Below are 17,896 nucleotides of genomic sequence, written 5' to 3' on the forward strand. Positions count from 1 at the left end.
GGAAGAAGGGTGAACACTGTCTAATGCCTTCCAAGAACAGACAAACTAGGCTTCAGAAAACTAAAACTTTTGTTCCTCAAAATCTACCAGCAAGTTAGGAAAACCAGACACAAAAAAGCTAAACAAATAAACAAACACAGAGTAAGGTGCTGGCAAGACAGCGCAACAGTTTCTAGCATGCTTATTGCTTCTGCAGACCTGAGCTGGATTCCTAGCATCCACAGCAGGGGATCACAACTACCTGCAACTCCAGCTCAGGGAGATCCAGAGCCTCTGGCATCCAAGGGCACCTGCAGTCACATGCACAAACCCACAAACACTACTTTTAAGATAAAAATATACTATAAAGCACCACATAATGAGAAAAACGTTTGTATAGCACAGGCTATCAAACCATCACGTGTGCCACCTTATGACAGTAGATACCAAACTTACATCTATAGCCTGTAAAGAGATCCTATGACTCAAATAGAAACCAACTGAAACCAAGCAAAGGGTCTGAGTAGATGTTTCTTTTCTATATAGATGAATAAGTACATGAAAAGATGCTCACCATCTTTCATCATTAGGAAGTACATGGTAAGATACACATACTAAGATGGCTAAAATAATAAATACATCACTGATGAGAATGCAAAATGGTATAGAGTATCTTTGAAAAGTTTGGTGGTGCCTCAAAATAAAAAAAAAAAAATCACTTCTAGTGAAAAAAAATCACTTCTAGGCATACATACAACAGAACTGAAAACCATGTTCACACAGACTTGTACACAAACATTCACACTGGAATTACCTAAGATTAAAAGGTATAAATATCCAAATGCCTTTTATCAGCTGATAAAATGGGTATGTACTACATCCACACAAAGGAGTGTTATTTAGCTATAAATTAGAACGAAGTACTAATACAGGAATCATGATAAATCTTGAAAACGTTAGGGAAATTAGATCCCCAAGGCAACATATGTGATTCCATTTTGTCCCAGTTAGCTTTGTTTTTTTTTTTTTTTTTTAAAAAAAAAAAAGGTTTATTTACATGTGCGCATATGTGTATGTGTGGGTGCCTGCTGTGAGGCCCCTTGGAAATGGAGTTACAGATGTCTGTGAGCTGGCTGACATGGATGCTGGGATCTGAGCCCCGGGCCTGACTGAACATGTGCTCCTAACCATTGAGCCATCTCTCTAGCCCTATTTTGTCCTAGATAGCCTTTGTCACTTGACACAGCATCATCTAAAGTCTCGATTGAGCAACTGCCTAGACCAGAATGGCTTGTGGACATTCTGTGAGGGATTGCCTTAATCATAATTGGTGTAGGATGTGGGCAGTACTTTTCCCCGGGCAGGTGGTTCTGAGCCATGTAAGAAAGCTAGCAGGGGCTGAAGAGATGGTTTAGTGCCACGATCTCAACTTTCGTAATACTGTGACCATTCAATACAGTTGTGGTGACCCCCAGGGATAAAATTATTTCATTGCTACCTCATAACTTTAATTTTGCAGTTATGAATTATAATGTAATGTCTGTGATCCCAAAGGGGTCTCGACCCACACACAGGTTGAGAACCATCGGTTCAGCGGTTCCATGCTCATACTGTTCTTTCAGAGAACCCAGGATCAATTTCCAGCACCTACATCAGGCGGCCCACAACTTGCCTAAAGCCTACCTCTGAGAAATCCAGCACCATCTTCTGACCTCCAAGGGTACCTGCACTAACAACTGCAAGCCCACACACATATGAGTAATTTGTCTTTAATGTTTAATGTAGGTAAACATGCATCTGCAAGACAGCCAGCAAGCATGTTCCTATGGTTTCTGCCTTGCAGTTACTGCCCTGATTTCCCTCAATGATGAACAGTGACCCGGAAGTGTAATCCAAACCAGCCCTTTCCTTCCTTTAGTTGCTTTTTGGGCCAGGCGGTGATGGTGCACACCTTGTTCCTAGCACCTTGATCCTAGGAGGCAGAGGCAGGCAGATAGATCTCTGTGAGTTCCAGGATAGCTAGGGCTGTTACACAAAGAAACACTGCCTGGGGGGGGGGGAGAAAGAAAAAAAGAAAAGAAAAAAGGGGGTGAGGTATTTGTCAGAGCAACAGAGTGAACCTGGGTATATTTATATGAATATATGAATTGCGCAGAATAGTTCATCTGTGAAGACGGAAAGCAAACATATGTTCATCAGGATTATGGGGCAAGGGGATGGAGAGTGAATCTTTACAGTGGCAGAGTTTCTGTGGGATGAAAATCTTACAAAATTAGACTGTGGTGATGGCTGCATAACTATAAAATGAGCTTTATTTCCCCCCATATTCCCATGTGTGCGTGTGTATTATACATGTGTGCACAGACATGGGTGCATTTGTGCACGCACACGCAGAGCCCGAGGTTGGTGCCAGCAATCATCCTTCATTACTCTTCCACCATACTCAATGAGCAAGGTCTCTCAAGCAAATGTAGAGCTTGCAGCTTGCTTTGGGGATTCCCACCTCCACCTGCTGAGGCTGGAATTCCAGGTGGGCATTTACAAGGGTCCTTCGGAACCCTACCTCTGGTTCTCATACTTGGATGGCCGATGCTTTTACCACTGAGCCAACCCCCAGTCCTTATTTATTTAATTAAAAAATTTACACTTATGTCATGGGAGAGGAGCGGGGAGAGGAGCATACACATAGAAGTCAAAGAGCAGTTTGTGAGAGTCAGTTTTCTCCACCATGTGGATTCTGGGTATGCTTGGCCCACACACCTTTAGCTGCTGAGTTATTTCACCATTCCATGAATACGCTTTTAAGATCTCTGAATTATAAAAGGTGGAACTTGTAAGATGTGACTTATATGTCAATAAACTTGTCACTAAACAGTGTAAAATCCTGCAGTGGTTAGTTTTCCTTACCCAAAGCACTCTCTTCAGTGGGACACTCAAGCTCCTTCGGGCTTTATTCTTAGCTAAATTTCTCTCATCTATTCTCTCTTAATACTTGATGCCATTTCCTTTTGCCTTTAAAACCTCTCCTCAGCACCACCTGAATGCTTTGTCTGCGCATATACTCTGTTAAGAACAACATAATTCCCAGTCTTGTTTAGTGTATCCCTGTGGATTAGTCAAGAATAAATGCTATTTTTCCCAGGACATCTCTCTCTTCAGATCACGTGTGAATACTGGAAACATCTGGCCTCATGACAGATTCTGAACTCCCTGGTTTGCTCGACAATACCAGCGTCCGCTCCAGAAGCCAGTGCTCGTAAACACTCAGTGAATGTTTATTGAATCAATGAATGACAAAACGCTCCCTCACTACTGACCACAAACAGTACTATTTTTTCTCCAACTAGTTTAATTGGTAAAATCCATACAAATGTAACTTGAGTTCTGGCCTTTAGAGACCAATAAAATGAAATAAAAATACAAATTTGGGGCCAACATTGAGACTTAGGGAGATTACCATAAAGTAACATTTCATGGGGCCTGCGGTTCGGATACTTATCATTGTTGACTGGACATACTTACTGAAGTCAATACGCTTTTTATACCACGTATTAAATGTGTTGTTTAACTCTGGTAACCACAGCTGTGACTTAGTTAACGATCTCAATAAATCCTACTTAAATCAGAGACAGGAAAAAATTATGCAAATGAATTCTTATCTGTTTTTCTGCCCAAGGCATATTTGATAACAGATAAAACACACTCCAAATAGTCTCTATTTAACAGTCAGAAAGCCATTCGAGGTTTTATTTGGATCAAAATCAGATACAAAGAGAAGCCCGGTATATTCACAAATGGTTTTAGTTCAAAAAGAAAAGTGTACATCAAAATGAGCCACAGGAAGAGCTGACAATCCCCTATGGAAGTGAACATAGAAAAATCAACAGTTACTAACATATCTAGCCACGTGATTTTAAAGAGTAAATGAAAATGACAGAGAGTTGGTTGCCCTGGATTCAGCCACAAAATAAATTTTTGTTGTAAAGGCAAAAAAGTCTTGTTCTTGAAAAAAACGAACATGTAGTTAATCCAGCCAATCCACGGGTCTTCTTGTACACAGCATGACATCCACATGCATCCGGGCAGGATGGAAACCATCCATCAGTTACACCTTGCAGCTAGACAGGATATCTTCCACCAATCTCTTGTAAACCCAGGCGTCACCCTTAAGCCGCTGTCTCCGTATGCCCACCACGTCGGGTTTCTGGAGCTGGCACACTTCTAATTCAAACTGCATTGTCACTTTGCCAAAATCAGACTGCGTTTGACACTTTAGTGTGTAACTGTAAAAAACATTAAGATACCAGGTAGTTAGGGGCCTTAAGTATTCTGGATAATGCAAGAGGTTTCTATGCTTCTAAGAGCTGGTGGGGAAATGAGCCATTATTTCACTCTAATCAATAAATTCTCCACACAGTTTCCAACTGGCCTAGCTACGCTGTAGTGGTAAGGTGTGACTGGAGTTTTCCCAGAAACTGAGTGATGATCTGAAGAATAAGGTGTGAAAACTTGACCAGACTTCTCCCTCAAAGCACGGAAAGCCCTTCTTAAATGGCTGTGCATGCCACACACACCTGTGAAAGCTGGCATTTTTATGTGGCCTTTCAACGCTGTAATATAGGAGTGTGAGGTCATTCCCACAATGTCCCCAACAAAGGAAAACAAGGGACATGCAAAACAGTCTAACCTCTCAAACTTGTTACTTTCACTTAAATAAAGCCTTGAGATTTTGCTATACAAGTTTAGAAGTTATGATTGCAACAACACTTTACAGTATAAAAAAGAGCAAAAGAAAGACCAGGGAAATGGTGCATCCCTGTGCTGGAAGCATAGAGCATAGAGTCAAAGCTGCCAGGTTCCCTTCCCTGGCAATACAAAATAGAGTTGTGAGTATGAAAGTGGCATGAATTGAATTCATATGAACAAAATTATTTAATTATTTTACATTTTAAATATTAGTTATGTCTTACTGATCTTCAACAAATAAAAAACACAAGAAACACTAGGTTTCTTTTCAATTTAAGCTAAGTATTTAAACATATGATTAGGTACTTTTCCTCAGAAGTATGACAATTTTGGGGGTTTTTTGAGACAGGGTCTTGCAGCCATGGGCTCCCGAAACTTGGGAGATAGAGGCAGTAGGAGCAGAGTTCAAGGTTATCCCCTGCTACATAGCAAGTTTGAGGTCAGCTGGAGCTACACGAGATTGTCTCAAAAAATAAACAACCAAGAAAAATAGTATCTTTTCATATAGCCCAAACTAGCCTGAAACTTACTATATAGTTTAGGCTAGCCTCAAACTCAGTCATGCACAAGCCACCAAGCACAACTGCAACAGTTTTTATTGTTTATTATGAAGTTTCACAAAACATCATTCTGTCTTACTTAGTTACACTGAGTTTGAGGAGAAGGATATACATACTATAGTAGAAATAAACAGCCAAATGTCAAAAGGAACATCCCATGATCTACACGGAGGGTGACCAGTTTAGTTCTATAAAAGACAAATTCCTCCTTCCTGGAAGAAAGAATGAGATAGAGAGAGAGACAAGAACTGAAAAGCTGAATGCTGCCTTTTGCTCCACCACAAGGTAAAAATGAACAGAAAGTAATGGAACAGAGAGGGTCACCTCAAGACCATTCTGGTTGCTCAGGGCATCAGGAGGTCAAAGCACTGGTTAGATTTCAGCTAGTGATCTGCTGCTGAGTCACATGCCAAAGGAGAGATCACCACACCACACGCCTGTGAAAGTCAGCTAGCGCTTCTGGGACCAGAGAAACACCACCATGCATAAGAAGCACTAAACATGAGTTAGACAAATATGTTCTAACACACCTACAGAGCATGAGTGACAATATATTCACAAAGGGCTGTCTTTAACTATTACTCTAGAATGGAACTATTACTCTAATACAGGTGGTACAAGCCTGTAATTCCAGTGTTTCACAGGTGGAGGAAGGAAAGTCACAAGTTCAAAGCTACCCTGTACTAGTCAATTGTGTTCCAGATCAGCCTGGGGTAACATAGATCTTTGGGTATAAAGGCAGGAGATTCAAAAGTTGAAGCTAGCCTGGACTATAATACAAGGTCCTGTCTCAAAAAAGTAAACAAGCAAACAAAAAATAAAAAAATCAAACTCTATATAGTTATCCCATCTGCATGCTTTTGGTAAATTAAATAAGAAGTTGTACTCAGCTGTTTAATAAAGGGATTCTAGAAGCTGGTGTGATGAAATGCTTGTAATCTCAGTGCTTAGGAGATTGGAGCTGTCCAGATCAGAGAGCCACGCTAGCTTGTGACTATTTCAGATAATGAATATGGTTGAAAAGATTGCTCAGTGGTTAGAAGCACTGGCTGCTCTTTCAGAGGACTAATTCTCAGCATCCACATGGCAGTTTACAATGATCTATAACTCTAGTTCCAGGGGATCTGATGCCCTCTTCTGGCCTCTGCAAGCCTGGCCTTCTGGCACCAGGCAAGCATGTGAGTCTCTCTCTCTCTCTCTCTCTCTCTCTCTCTCTCTCTCTCTCTCTCTCTCTCTCTCACACACACACACACACACACACACACACAGAGAGAGAGAGAGAGAGGCAGGCAAAACATTAATACATAAAAAATAAAACTAAAATATGTCATTTTAAAGACATACTTAGTGATCTTCTTAGAAATAGGAACAATTTGCATGCTCAGAAGAGACCTGGTTACTCACACCGTGAAATCGCACCTCGGAGCTTCTGACAGCTCACTAAGCAGAGACATTCAGCTGAATTAACTTCCTTAACCCTCCTAACCCTAACTCTGTAAGGTAGCTGGTCACAGAGACGCAATCTACAAATTTCCCTTGTCCAAAGTGTCTCATTGATTAAGATTACAACTAATAAATAGTACAACAAAGCAGAAAATTAAAGGGCCTAGAAGATTGTCCTAAAATAAATGCAAGTCCATATTATCCAATTCTGAGGTGAAAATCTAATCTTGGAAGTGGTGACCACAAGTGTTTCTTTCAGCTAAAAAGAAAATCAGCTATGAACAACAGCACCACCATAGCATCTTTCTTGAGAGTGGTGGGAGGAACTTTGAAGTGAGGACAAGGTGGGAGGTGAGAATCAAAGTGCACTGACAGTAAAGTGAAGAATAATGGCAGTCAGTGAACTTCTTACCCTTTCTGTACGAAGTCCACGTGCTTCTGTGGAAGAACAGCCATTATTTCATTCAGGAGCTGGTCAGGATTCACCAGTCTAGTTGTAGTCACGTTATAGTGCAGCTTAGAAAGAAAAAGGCGAGAGGGGTCAAACTTCACATGAACACAAAAGCCCCCAACTCTTTTTCAAATGGAAACGCTTCAAGGAAACCCTGGAAGATTAGCCAGCAGAGCCAGCACAGCAGTGGGGAGTCAGGGGAAACTGTCTTCATTAGAAGCTGCTCTATTATCCCCATTTTAAAAATAATTGTACGAGACATGGTGGTACATACGTTTAACCCCGGCACACAGGAGGCAGCTCTCCATGAGTTCTAGGCCAGCCTGGTCTACAAAGCATATTCTAGGACAGCCAGGGCTACACAGAGAAACCCTATGGGGGGTGGGGGTGTATACAGAAAATAACCTGTGTGTGAAGGTCAGAGCACGACTGCGTGAAGTTGTTTCTCTTCTGTCACCTTTATGTGAGTTCCAGGGATTGAACTCAGATCATCAGACTTCCACAGTGACACCTTTACCCACTGGGCTATCAATTTTGTATGCTCATCTTCCTTTCTTAACAATTTTTAAATTTTTTGAATTACATTTCACAGTGTGTGAATGTGTGCGTGCATGTGTACACACAGTTCCTGCTTTAGAGTCAACAACACACAAAAAGGGTTGTAGAACCTCCCTCTATGGCTAAGGAGAGCTGCCGAGACCAGGTGTGTCAGGGGTGTCCCTGCATGCAGGCCCAGAAAGGCCAGTGTATGAAGCTGTGCAGGTGAAGCCTGGCTTGTGTTGGAGACCCCAAGATGTTGAAGATACCAGAGTGGTGGGATACCTGCCAAGGAAAGTAGGTTGCAGTTAACAAAGCTAGAAGGCACTAGAGTTCTAAAGAACACTTTGGTATCAAACATGAGGATGCAGAATTTGGAGTTTGTCCTGCTGGTTTTTGGTCTTTGGTCCAGAATTTCCTCACTATGTTCCCTTCCTCCCTTTTGGAATGGTAGTTTACATTTGATGCCATGGTATGTTGGAAGTATGTGATCTGCTTTTTAATTTTGATTTTTACATAGGGTTAACAGTTAAGAGATTGCATGAGTTTCAGAAGAGACTTTGAACTTTGAAACAGTGTTGACACTGAAAGATTATGAAGACTTTTGAGGTTGGACTAAATACATTTTTTCATTTTATGATATGGCTACAAGCCTCTGGGGGCCAGGGAGTAAAATGTGGTGGTCTGAAAAAGAATGGGCCCCTACAGACTCTTATATTTGAAAGTTTAGTCACCAGGTAGTGGAACTATTTAGAAAGGTAAGGGTTAAGAGGTGTGGCCTTCTGGCAGTAGGACCAAGATCTAACTACAATGCATAAACTGGCTTAGTGGAGCCCATTCTCTATGGAGAGACACCTTGCTCAGCCTAGACATGCGGAGGGGCGTCTTGGTCCTGCTTCAACAAGGTGATGAGACAGACTTAGTTGACATCCTAGAAGGCCTTACCTTCTCTCAGGAGCAGGTGGGAGGTGGGATGGAGGAAGGAGGGGACAGCAGGAGGAGAGGAGGGTTAGGGAACTGGGATTGGAATGTAAAAAATAAATTATTTTTTTAAAAAAGTGTGACCTTGGTGGAGAACATGTGTCACTAAGGACAGGCTTTGAATTTCAGAAACCCATGTCAAGCCCAGTAGCTCTTTTTCCTGTGGCCTGCAGATCAGGATGTAGCTCACAGCTACTTCTCCAGCATCTGCCCGTATGCCTGTTGCCATGCTTCCCACCATGATGATATCAGACTAACCCTCTGAAACTGTAAGCCAGCCCCCAGTTCCTTTTATAAGTATTGCCTTGGTCATGGTGTCTCTTCACAGCAAGAAAACAGGGACTAAGACACTGGTAGTGGCTTATTTTTTCTTTCTCCACCAACTATATTGTCTATACCAATAGATTAAGTTTTTAAAAGTGTAACAGGATTATTAAATAAAATGCAAACCTCTTAGCCAGGACCTTAATGGCCTTCCAGCCTGTCTTCCTAACCCATTACTCACTATTTTCCTTATAAATACTACAATTCAAAGTTCTAATCAAGGCTGCCAAGGTGACTCAGTGAGTAAAAGTACTTATTCTCAATCTAGATGACCCGAGTTCGATACCCATGACCCACATGGTGGCAGGAGAGACCAGACTCCTACAAGTTGTCCTCTGGCCTCTACATGGTATGCATATGTACACACAAATAACTGTTTTTAAAAAGTTCAAATTAATTTCCCATGCATACAAATATTTCATGAGAACCTATAAAAGTATCTATGTATCAGGGACTCAAGTTTCCAACCTGAAAGCAGCTCTTAATTTCTCATACATATATATATATATATATATATATATATATATATATCTCCCATGTTCCCCTACCTCTATGCTGTCCAATGATCAATCTGTGTGATTCTGAATTATTTGAATTACAGTTAATATGTTCTTTGAAGAGGGTAACTATCTAAATCACCTGACATTCTTTAAAAAAAATTATTTTTAGGTTTTTATCTTATGTTGTGTGTATGACTGCTTTGTCATGTCATACATGCCATGCCATCCCATGTCTATACACCACATGTATGTCTCGTGTCTACAGAGGCCACAAGAGGGCATCCTATGTTCTGAAATTGGAATTATGGGTGGTTGTGAGCCACCATGTGGCTGCTAGAAACTGAATGTTGGTCCTCTACAAGACAACAAATGCTCTTAACCACCAAGCCTCTCCAGTCCACCTCTGCATTCTTAAAACACACCACATAAGAACATGCATGTATTAAGTACTCAAAAAAGTGTATAGATGAATAGGCAATTTAAAACAGGTGATTTTAAAAAAACAGTAAATTTATTTGATGTGTTTCTTTTTATTTATCTTCTCTATTCATTTATTCATTTAATTAATTAATTGTTTGTTTATTTTGGTTTTTCAAGACAGAGTTTCTCTGTTTAGCCCTGGCTATCCTGGAATTCACTCTGTAGACCAGATTGGCCTCAAACTCAAAGATCTGTCTGCCTTTGTCGCCTGAGTGCTGGGACATCACCACCCCACCCAGCAATCTATTTCATTTTGCAAAGCAAAGGATGGACTGGCAAGATGTCTCAGCAGGTAAAAGCTCCTGACATGCAAACCCCACACAGTGTTAATTCCTGGATCCCACACTGGATGGATGAGCAGAGGCATGAGTGAACACTTGCACACACACACACACACACACACACACACACACACACACACACACACACTCACTCACTCACTCCTCACTCGGGGGGAATCAGTGCAACCAGGTGAGGTGGTGATGACAGCACATGCTTGTAATCTCAGTATTTGGGAGACTGAGGGAAGAAGATTGCCCTGGTTTGAGAACAGCCTGGGTTAGAGACCCAGCCAAAGAGATTGGGGTTAAAGAGACATCCAGTTAAGAGTCAGCTTCTGAAATCTCTCTAATAAACTTTGGTCTACTTACCTTTCGCTTTCTTGGCCCATCTTTGGCAGAGCCCTTCTTCTTGCTCCTAGTAAGTGCAGTGAGAACCTTATCCAATCCTCGCTCAAGGCTTCCAAACACATTGGTTCCTTTCCTTTTAGGGGTATCCTCCATATGTGCCTGGTTGAGATCCACTTCCATTGAGCGGCACCTTAAAAACCAACAGAGCACTAGTGGCACTGTCCTGCTGCCCTCACAGCTCCTATGCCTGTCCCTCTATATGCACCAAGGGCTACAGGCAGGTGTGTCTGTAGCTCTGAGAGCCGGAGCACCTCAATCCCCCTTCAGGGAGGGGGCAATAAAGCCATCTCCCATCAGAAAGAAGTTTCCCTTCCTCACCAAAGTACTTATCCTTTCATTTTCTTTGGGAGATAGCAGGGATTGAACCTAGGTCCTCATTTATACTGGGAAAGCATTCTACCAATAAGCCATACCCCCACTCTTCTTTTTACCTTTTATTTTTGTGAAAGGGTCTTCACTAATCACTAAGTTACCAGGCTGGCCTTGAACTTGCAATCCTCCTACCTCACTCAGTGTCCCAAGTGGCTGGGATTCCAGGTCTATGCCAAGGCTTAACTCTTTCACTTTTTTACTTAAATCAAACACAGAAATATGAGACTATCAGTACAACAAACATCCACATGTCCTCCTAGGGCCAACAACTATTAATATTTGGTCAGTGGCTTTCTCTGTGTATATAGATAATACACAGATTAAGTACATATTTATGCTTGTTCAGCCACCTGAAGGTATCATAATACTTTACTCTGAAACACTTCTGTGTATACTTCCAATGAGTGAGAATATCTTCTTATCCAACCATAATACAAAAGTCATAAAAAAGAAAAAAGATAATAACTGCAGTATCATCTAATAGTTTATAATCTATTTCCCCCAAATAAACCATGCATCTAAAAACAATTGAAATGCAATAAAGGCTCACTTATGCCTTGCGATTTTTCATCTAAGAGAAGTGAGTTGGTTTTCTTTATAACCTAAATTAGTATTTTTACTATTTGGGGGAATGCTGGCTGTTCATGTACACATATACTCACTGGCAGAGAAGCAGAAGTAGGTGGGCCTTGGGAAAGGAGCTGCATGGCCACAGGCAGGGACCCTGTCTCCCAGCCTGCTATGCTTTAAGCTAAGGTGTCAGTAAGTCCCGTGCTGACCAGCTTCATGACTTTGCCCCGAGAAAGCAGAGCAATAGCTGAAGTCCTTACACAACAGGTGTCCCAGTTCCAGCAGCATCTGTCTCCACTCCCTCTCCCTGGTTTTTCTCAGGGTGAAAAGAGTACTCCCATGACTTGCACTAAAGAGGGGATCTGCAAAGCAACACTTACCGCCTCTCAGGGCTAATGACACTTGTCGTTAACGTGTCTGCTCCTGTGGAATTCCCTGGTGTTCTGACTGGAGCTTCTCTCAGGTACTGGTTTCTAGCTATTAGAAAAACAGCAAACATAAACCATGTGTAGCTGACAACACCTCAATCAATAATACACATATCACTTCCTTCATTGACTCCAAAATATTGGTACCACTTGGCCAGTAAAATTGCTGGCTCTAATTATTTAAGGAAAATGTTTCCAGATGACCTATATTAAGAGCAAAATCACCTTGTGCCATAAAGCATACTGTAATCCTAGTGCTCAGGAGGTGGAGGCAGGATGCTCCAGAGTTCAAGGCCAGCCTCTGTTACATAGCAAGCTTGAAGCCAGCCTAAGGTGTATAACATACCTTTAATCCCAGCACTCGGGAGGCAGAGGCAGGCAGATCTCCTTGAGTTCAAGCCCAGCCTGGTCTATAGAGCAAGTTCCAAGACAGTTTCCAAAGCTACAGAGAACTCTTGCCTGGAAAAAAAAAAACCCAAAAAACCAAAAATAGCTATTTTTTAAAAAGGCCTCATCTTTGTATTCTAAGAGAATGTGCTGCATATATAGTTTCCCTATGACAACTACCTGGACTACAGAGGAGTCATACACAGAATTGCCATTCATGTCAAAAAAACAAAAAAAAAAGTAAGATGCACTAGTGGAAGCTACCAATTACATTTTCAGAACTTGCTCTCTGTGGAGGCTCGTCTGTTTAAAGAAAAACAGCCAATGTTAAGCTTTTCACTAACACAGTCTTGCAGGGACAAGATGTGTAAACTACATTTCAAACTATCCACATTTCAAAACCTTTAGAATCACATTAAAAGCATCAACAATAAAAAAAATATAATAATAAAAGACTATGTTGTCAAAGGGTTTCCTGTTGTTGTTCTGTTTGTTTCTTTTTAGAACTTGAACAAGGCTAGGGAAACAGCTGAGTTGGTAAAGTATCGACTACAGAATCGTGGAGACTTGAGTTTAGGACCATAGCACCCTGGTGGAAAGAAGAACCAGCCTGGTATGGATTGGCATGAACTTCTCATTCCAGTCTGGGGAGGCAGAGAAAATGGAGCTGAGGTTTGCTGGACAGCCCCCTTTCCCTAATTGGTAAGTCTAGGGTCCCACTAGGCAAGTGGCTTCTGAAGAATAATAGTCAACACTGACCTCTGGTCTACACACGAGTTCTCATTCTCTGTCTGTCTGTCTGACTGACTGACTGACTGACTGACTGACTGTCTCCACCAGGTAAGGCACCAAGAACATCTACAATCCCAGCAGGATTGAAAGGTGGATGTGGGAGGATGAAGAATTCAAGATCATTTGGCTGGAGTAATGGCTCACTGGTTGAGAGCACTGACTGCTCTACCAGAGGACCTGGGTACAATTCTCAGCACCCACATGGCAGCACACACCTGTCTATAACTCTAAGACCTGACACTCACACATAGATGCAGGCAAAACACCAATGCACATAAAATAAAAATAAATCATTACAAAAAAAAGAACTTGAGGTTAGCCAGGCAGTGGTGGAGCATGCCTTTAATCCCAGACAGAGGCAGGTGGATCTCTTGTGAGTTCAAGGCCAGCCTGATTCACAGAGATAATTCCAGGACTGCCAGGGCAACACAGAGAAACCCTGTCTCAACAAATAAAAGTAATTGAAGGTCATTTCCCTACATAGTCACACACTGAGTCTAGGATTGGCCTGGGCTACATGAGACACAAGTCTCAAAAAAGCAAAGATACATAAATTAAAAGACTTATATTAAGAGGAATAACAAAAGAGAGACTTTTGCTGGAGAAAGATGAAATGGCAATCACTTTTGAGATCCTACTATGTGTAGCTGTTCTTAATGAACCTGAAGTATTGAGACAAGTTCAGACAGGCACACACAAATACACCACATTATACCAAACTGGCCTCACATTTGGAGGTGAACTGTGAGTTGATTAAATAAAAAAATTCCACTAACACAACAAAGGAACTCTAACAAATATTTAAGAAAAATCTTCAACAATGCCTTCATGTGTAATATGATGATCTCTCGAAGTGGCTGTGGAACCTACTAGCAAATTAGAAGTACAATGGGAGAAGGGGCTTAACAAGAGTTCACATGGCAACCCTCAGAGTTGGGGTTGATTAGGATCTCAATACAGCACAAGGTAAGGACACATTGCTGGGAGAAAGCTGATACATTAGCTACTGTTGCTAAAAGTGACACAGACAATAGATCACAATAAATACAATTGCTTCCAGCTCTAGTTTATTTCTTCACTCAGTAAATATGACCCTACTACAAAGCACAAAAGTCTGCAGTAAACATGACAGAGCTCTGCTGCATACATGGATGGCTTGTCTTAAGGGAACCTGATTCTAGCAAACAGGCCTTACACTGCCACAGTAGAATGTGTCCAGATGAAACAGCAAACAAAACACCATGTGTCCTGGGGGCACAGTTTAAATAACTGTGGAGATTATACTGAAGAGGAAGCCCAGGGAAAGAAAAATCATGAGAAGGCTGGAGGGAGTCACAGGCCCCCTGCCTTCTGGGCTCTGGCAGTAATACTGCAGGACAAGATAGGACAGGACAGGACCAGGTTACCACATCAGAGAACCAGCTGGTAAGAAGAGCTTAGAAGAAATTCCAGCCTCAGTCATTCTCAGTGGGAGTGAAAAGGTTAAAGCTGGACATATGAGGTTGGCATAGCATTCTACTCCTCTAAGTCTCAGGTTCCCACACTGTGGAAACTTGACAAACTCTAAGTTGCTATCCTATGGTGCTATGATTCAATCACACAGATGTGAGGGGGGCTGAGAGATGACTGAGGAGCTCAGTGTGCTTGCTGTACTTCCAGAGAGGACCAGAGAGCACCTACATCAGGTGGCTGACAAATACCTGTAACTCCAGCTCCAGGGGACCCAACCATCCTCTTTAAGCCTCCTCAGGTACCCCACACACACACACACACACACACAGCGCATATACACATACAAACATAAATATATTTTTTAAAAGCTTTAAATGTGGAAAACAAAGTAACAGCACCATCTGAGAATTACAAGTTAAGCCCTGTCTCCATTTCCACCAATGCCAGTACATATGATAAAGGCAGCTGAACCGCCCAGGAAGCAGAGAACAATGCTAGTTCCTTCCATAAGTCTGTGTGTTCATTTACAACAGTAAACATTACATTTGAACCTTTAAATTTCTGCTTAGTTCTCTTAGCAGATACCTTTAGCAGGCGGTGTGCAATGGTTTGGCGATGTGAGTATTTCTCTCTTATACTGGTTCTTACTAACTGGGGTCCTTGGCTCAGGGAACACAAAGTGCTCTTCATTCTTCACAGCAGACTTGGGAGTGCACACATTCTCTTTGTCCTTTAATTTATTTGCCAATGCTCTGCATACTACTGGAGTTGGTGATTTAGACACCACATCATTTGATTCTGCCCAATGCTTGGTAACCTGGAGGAGAAAAAAGGTACTAAATAAAGCACACTAAGAAAGAAAAGTCAATTTCTTTTTTCTTTTTCTTCTTCTACTTCTTTTTTGTTGGTGTTTGTTTGTTTTGTTTGTTTGTTTTTTTCCCCAGACAGGGTTTCTCTGTATTGCTTTGGAGCCTGTCTTGGAACTTGCTCTGTAGACCAGACTGGCTTCGAACTCACAGAGATCCACCTGCCTCTGAAAAGTCAATTGCTTTACAATATACTTTAATAATCAGCAAATTACCTTGTAGTGTTCTTATTAAAATTAAATGCTACCAAGATGACACCCCTGGCAAGAGCAGAACACTTGGCAATGTCTTCAGTTCTCCTTAGCACAGGCAGATCAGCATTTCAAAATGGGTGTCTAAACACACTTAGGATCCCAGCTGCTGCAAACAACCACACTCAGCCACCAAGTAATGGTTGTTATGCCCACATTGTCACTGTTTGACTCTAATAGGTACCAAAAAATAAGGTTTTTCAGTGATGGGGGGGATGGCTGGCTCAGTTAGAAAAGTGGCTGCACTCTGATTCTGACACCCATGTAAAAGCTGGGCATGTATCTGTAACCCTTGCTCTAGGGTAAGGAAAGAGGCAGATCCCTAAAGCATGATGGCCAGCCATTCCAGCCAACTGGTGAGCTCAGGAATCAATGAGAGACTTGTCTCAGAAAATAAGATGGAGAATAACAGAGGAAGTTACCGGATGTAGACCTCTGTCGCCACCACCCCCCACACACACACACACACTAATAGAAATGATAGATTAAAAATATATTTTAAGGGCTGGAGAGATGGCTCAGAGGTTAAGAGCACTGACTGCTCTTCCAGAGGTCCTGAGTTCAATTCCCAGCAACGACATGGTGGCTCACAACCATCCGTTATGAGATCTGGTGCCCTCTTCTGGTGTGCAGATATATATGGAAGCAGAATGTTGTATACATAATAAATAAATAAAATTTAAAAAAAAAAAGGTTTAAAAAATAAAAATAAAAAATATATTTTAAGATTTAAGGTGGGCAGTGGAGTTGGTGCACAACTCTGATCCCAGCACACAGGAGACAGAGGCAGGCAAATTTCAGTGAATTCAAGGCCACCCTGGTGTACAAAGTGAGTTTCAGACAGCCAGAGCTACACAGAGAAACCCTGCCTTGAAAAATGAAAAAACAAAACAACAAAAAGCTATGACCATGTATTCATTTATTTTTATATTATGATTATGGGTGTATGTATGTCTATGTACCACATGTGTGCAATGCTTACTGAGGTCAGAAGGCACTGGGCCTTCTGGAGTTGGAGTTACAGCCAATTGTGAGCTGCCATGTGGATACTGGGAGCCGGAGCCTCTGGAAGAGCAGCCAGTGCTCCTAACTGCTGAGCCACCTCTCCAGCCTCCATATCAAAAATATTTTATTCCCTTTAAATTTACAGCTGAACTTACAAAAGAGTAAGGAATATCAAACTAAAAACAGGAACACGAAGCCAATGTTGAAACTGCTGCCCTCAGGGCTTCTACCCTACTGCCCCTGACAATCTAACCCGAGACAGGCATGGAAACATGGAGACCTAGGGCCTCTGCAAAGCAGGTTAAGTTTCAAAGCTCTCACAGAAAGCCAGGAGAGGGCTTGAGAGTGAAGTAGAAATGCCTCCAAAGGAATCAGCAAGAAGATGTGTCTGTCTTAGCCTTGGCTCTCAGAAAAGAGTGGAGGAAGAGCCCTTTAACAATGTGTGAGAAACTGAACAGTTGTCATGTTGACTTGGGGTCCAAAATCACACTAACTGCTTAATCACAGTAATCTAAGACTTAAACTTGATGTAATACAGAAGGCTTCAATCTCCTTAACCAAAACCTTCAAGCCCTAATCTAACACTCAAAGACTTCTAAGAGCTCAAAGAAAAATAAGAGAGAGAGAGAGAGAGAGAGAGAGAGAGAGAGAGAGAGAGAGAGAGAGAGAGAGAGAGAGAGAGTGCGTGCAGACTAAGTAGAAATGAAAATAAGAGTTCTCAAACAGAAAGATGAGTTTAAGGAAATGATGTCTTGGAATGGAAGTTAACTCAGCAAGTCTCAAATGTGAGCCAAGGCATTTCAAACAACATCCATGGCCCACTGCGCAGCACCTGCATTTGTGGTGGACAGTGCACATGCTGAGTGCTCGGGATGGAAGTCACAGTGAAATCATGCAATGTAATATGTGATATCTTGCTTGTACAAATAAAGCCTGTCTGAAGTTCAGAGAATGGAGCTTGCCACTAGCTAACCATAGAGGTCTGGAGGTCTGTACAGACAGACAGAAGTGAGGTAGCTGTGTGGAAACAAGATATAAGCAAGAAGAAACAGGAACTCACTCTCTTGTCTGAGGAGAAACTCA

General features: G+C 41.8%; 1 protein-coding gene across 2 annotated transcripts in view; it reads right to left on the reverse strand.

Moving 5' to 3' along the window:
- Positions 1–3,691: 3,691 nt before the first annotated feature.
- The window catches only part of Melk (maternal embryonic leucine zipper kinase), a 66,994-nt gene continuing 52,789 nt past the window's right edge, over positions 3,692–17,896 (reverse strand). For both annotated transcript variants that reach the window (XM_027403198.2, XM_027403197.2), the window contains 5 exons: positions 15,277–15,508; positions 12,013–12,109; positions 10,652–10,820; positions 7,141–7,244; positions 3,692–4,262 (listed from right to left, as the gene is read on the reverse strand). In XM_027403198.2, the coding sequence (XP_027258999.1) occupies positions 4,085–4,262; positions 7,141–7,244; positions 10,652–10,820; positions 12,013–12,109; positions 15,277–15,508 (780 nt within the window). In that variant the 3' untranslated portion in view covers positions 3,692–4,084. The remainder of the gene's footprint in view (positions 4,263–7,140; positions 7,245–10,651; positions 10,821–12,012; positions 12,110–15,276; positions 15,509–17,896) is intronic.

This window comes from Cricetulus griseus, chromosome 2, assembly GCF_003668045.3.
Source record: "Cricetulus griseus strain 17A/GY chromosome 2, alternate assembly CriGri-PICRH-1.0, whole genome shotgun sequence".
Classification (NCBI taxonomy): Eukaryota; Metazoa; Chordata; class Mammalia; order Rodentia; family Cricetidae; genus Cricetulus; species Cricetulus griseus.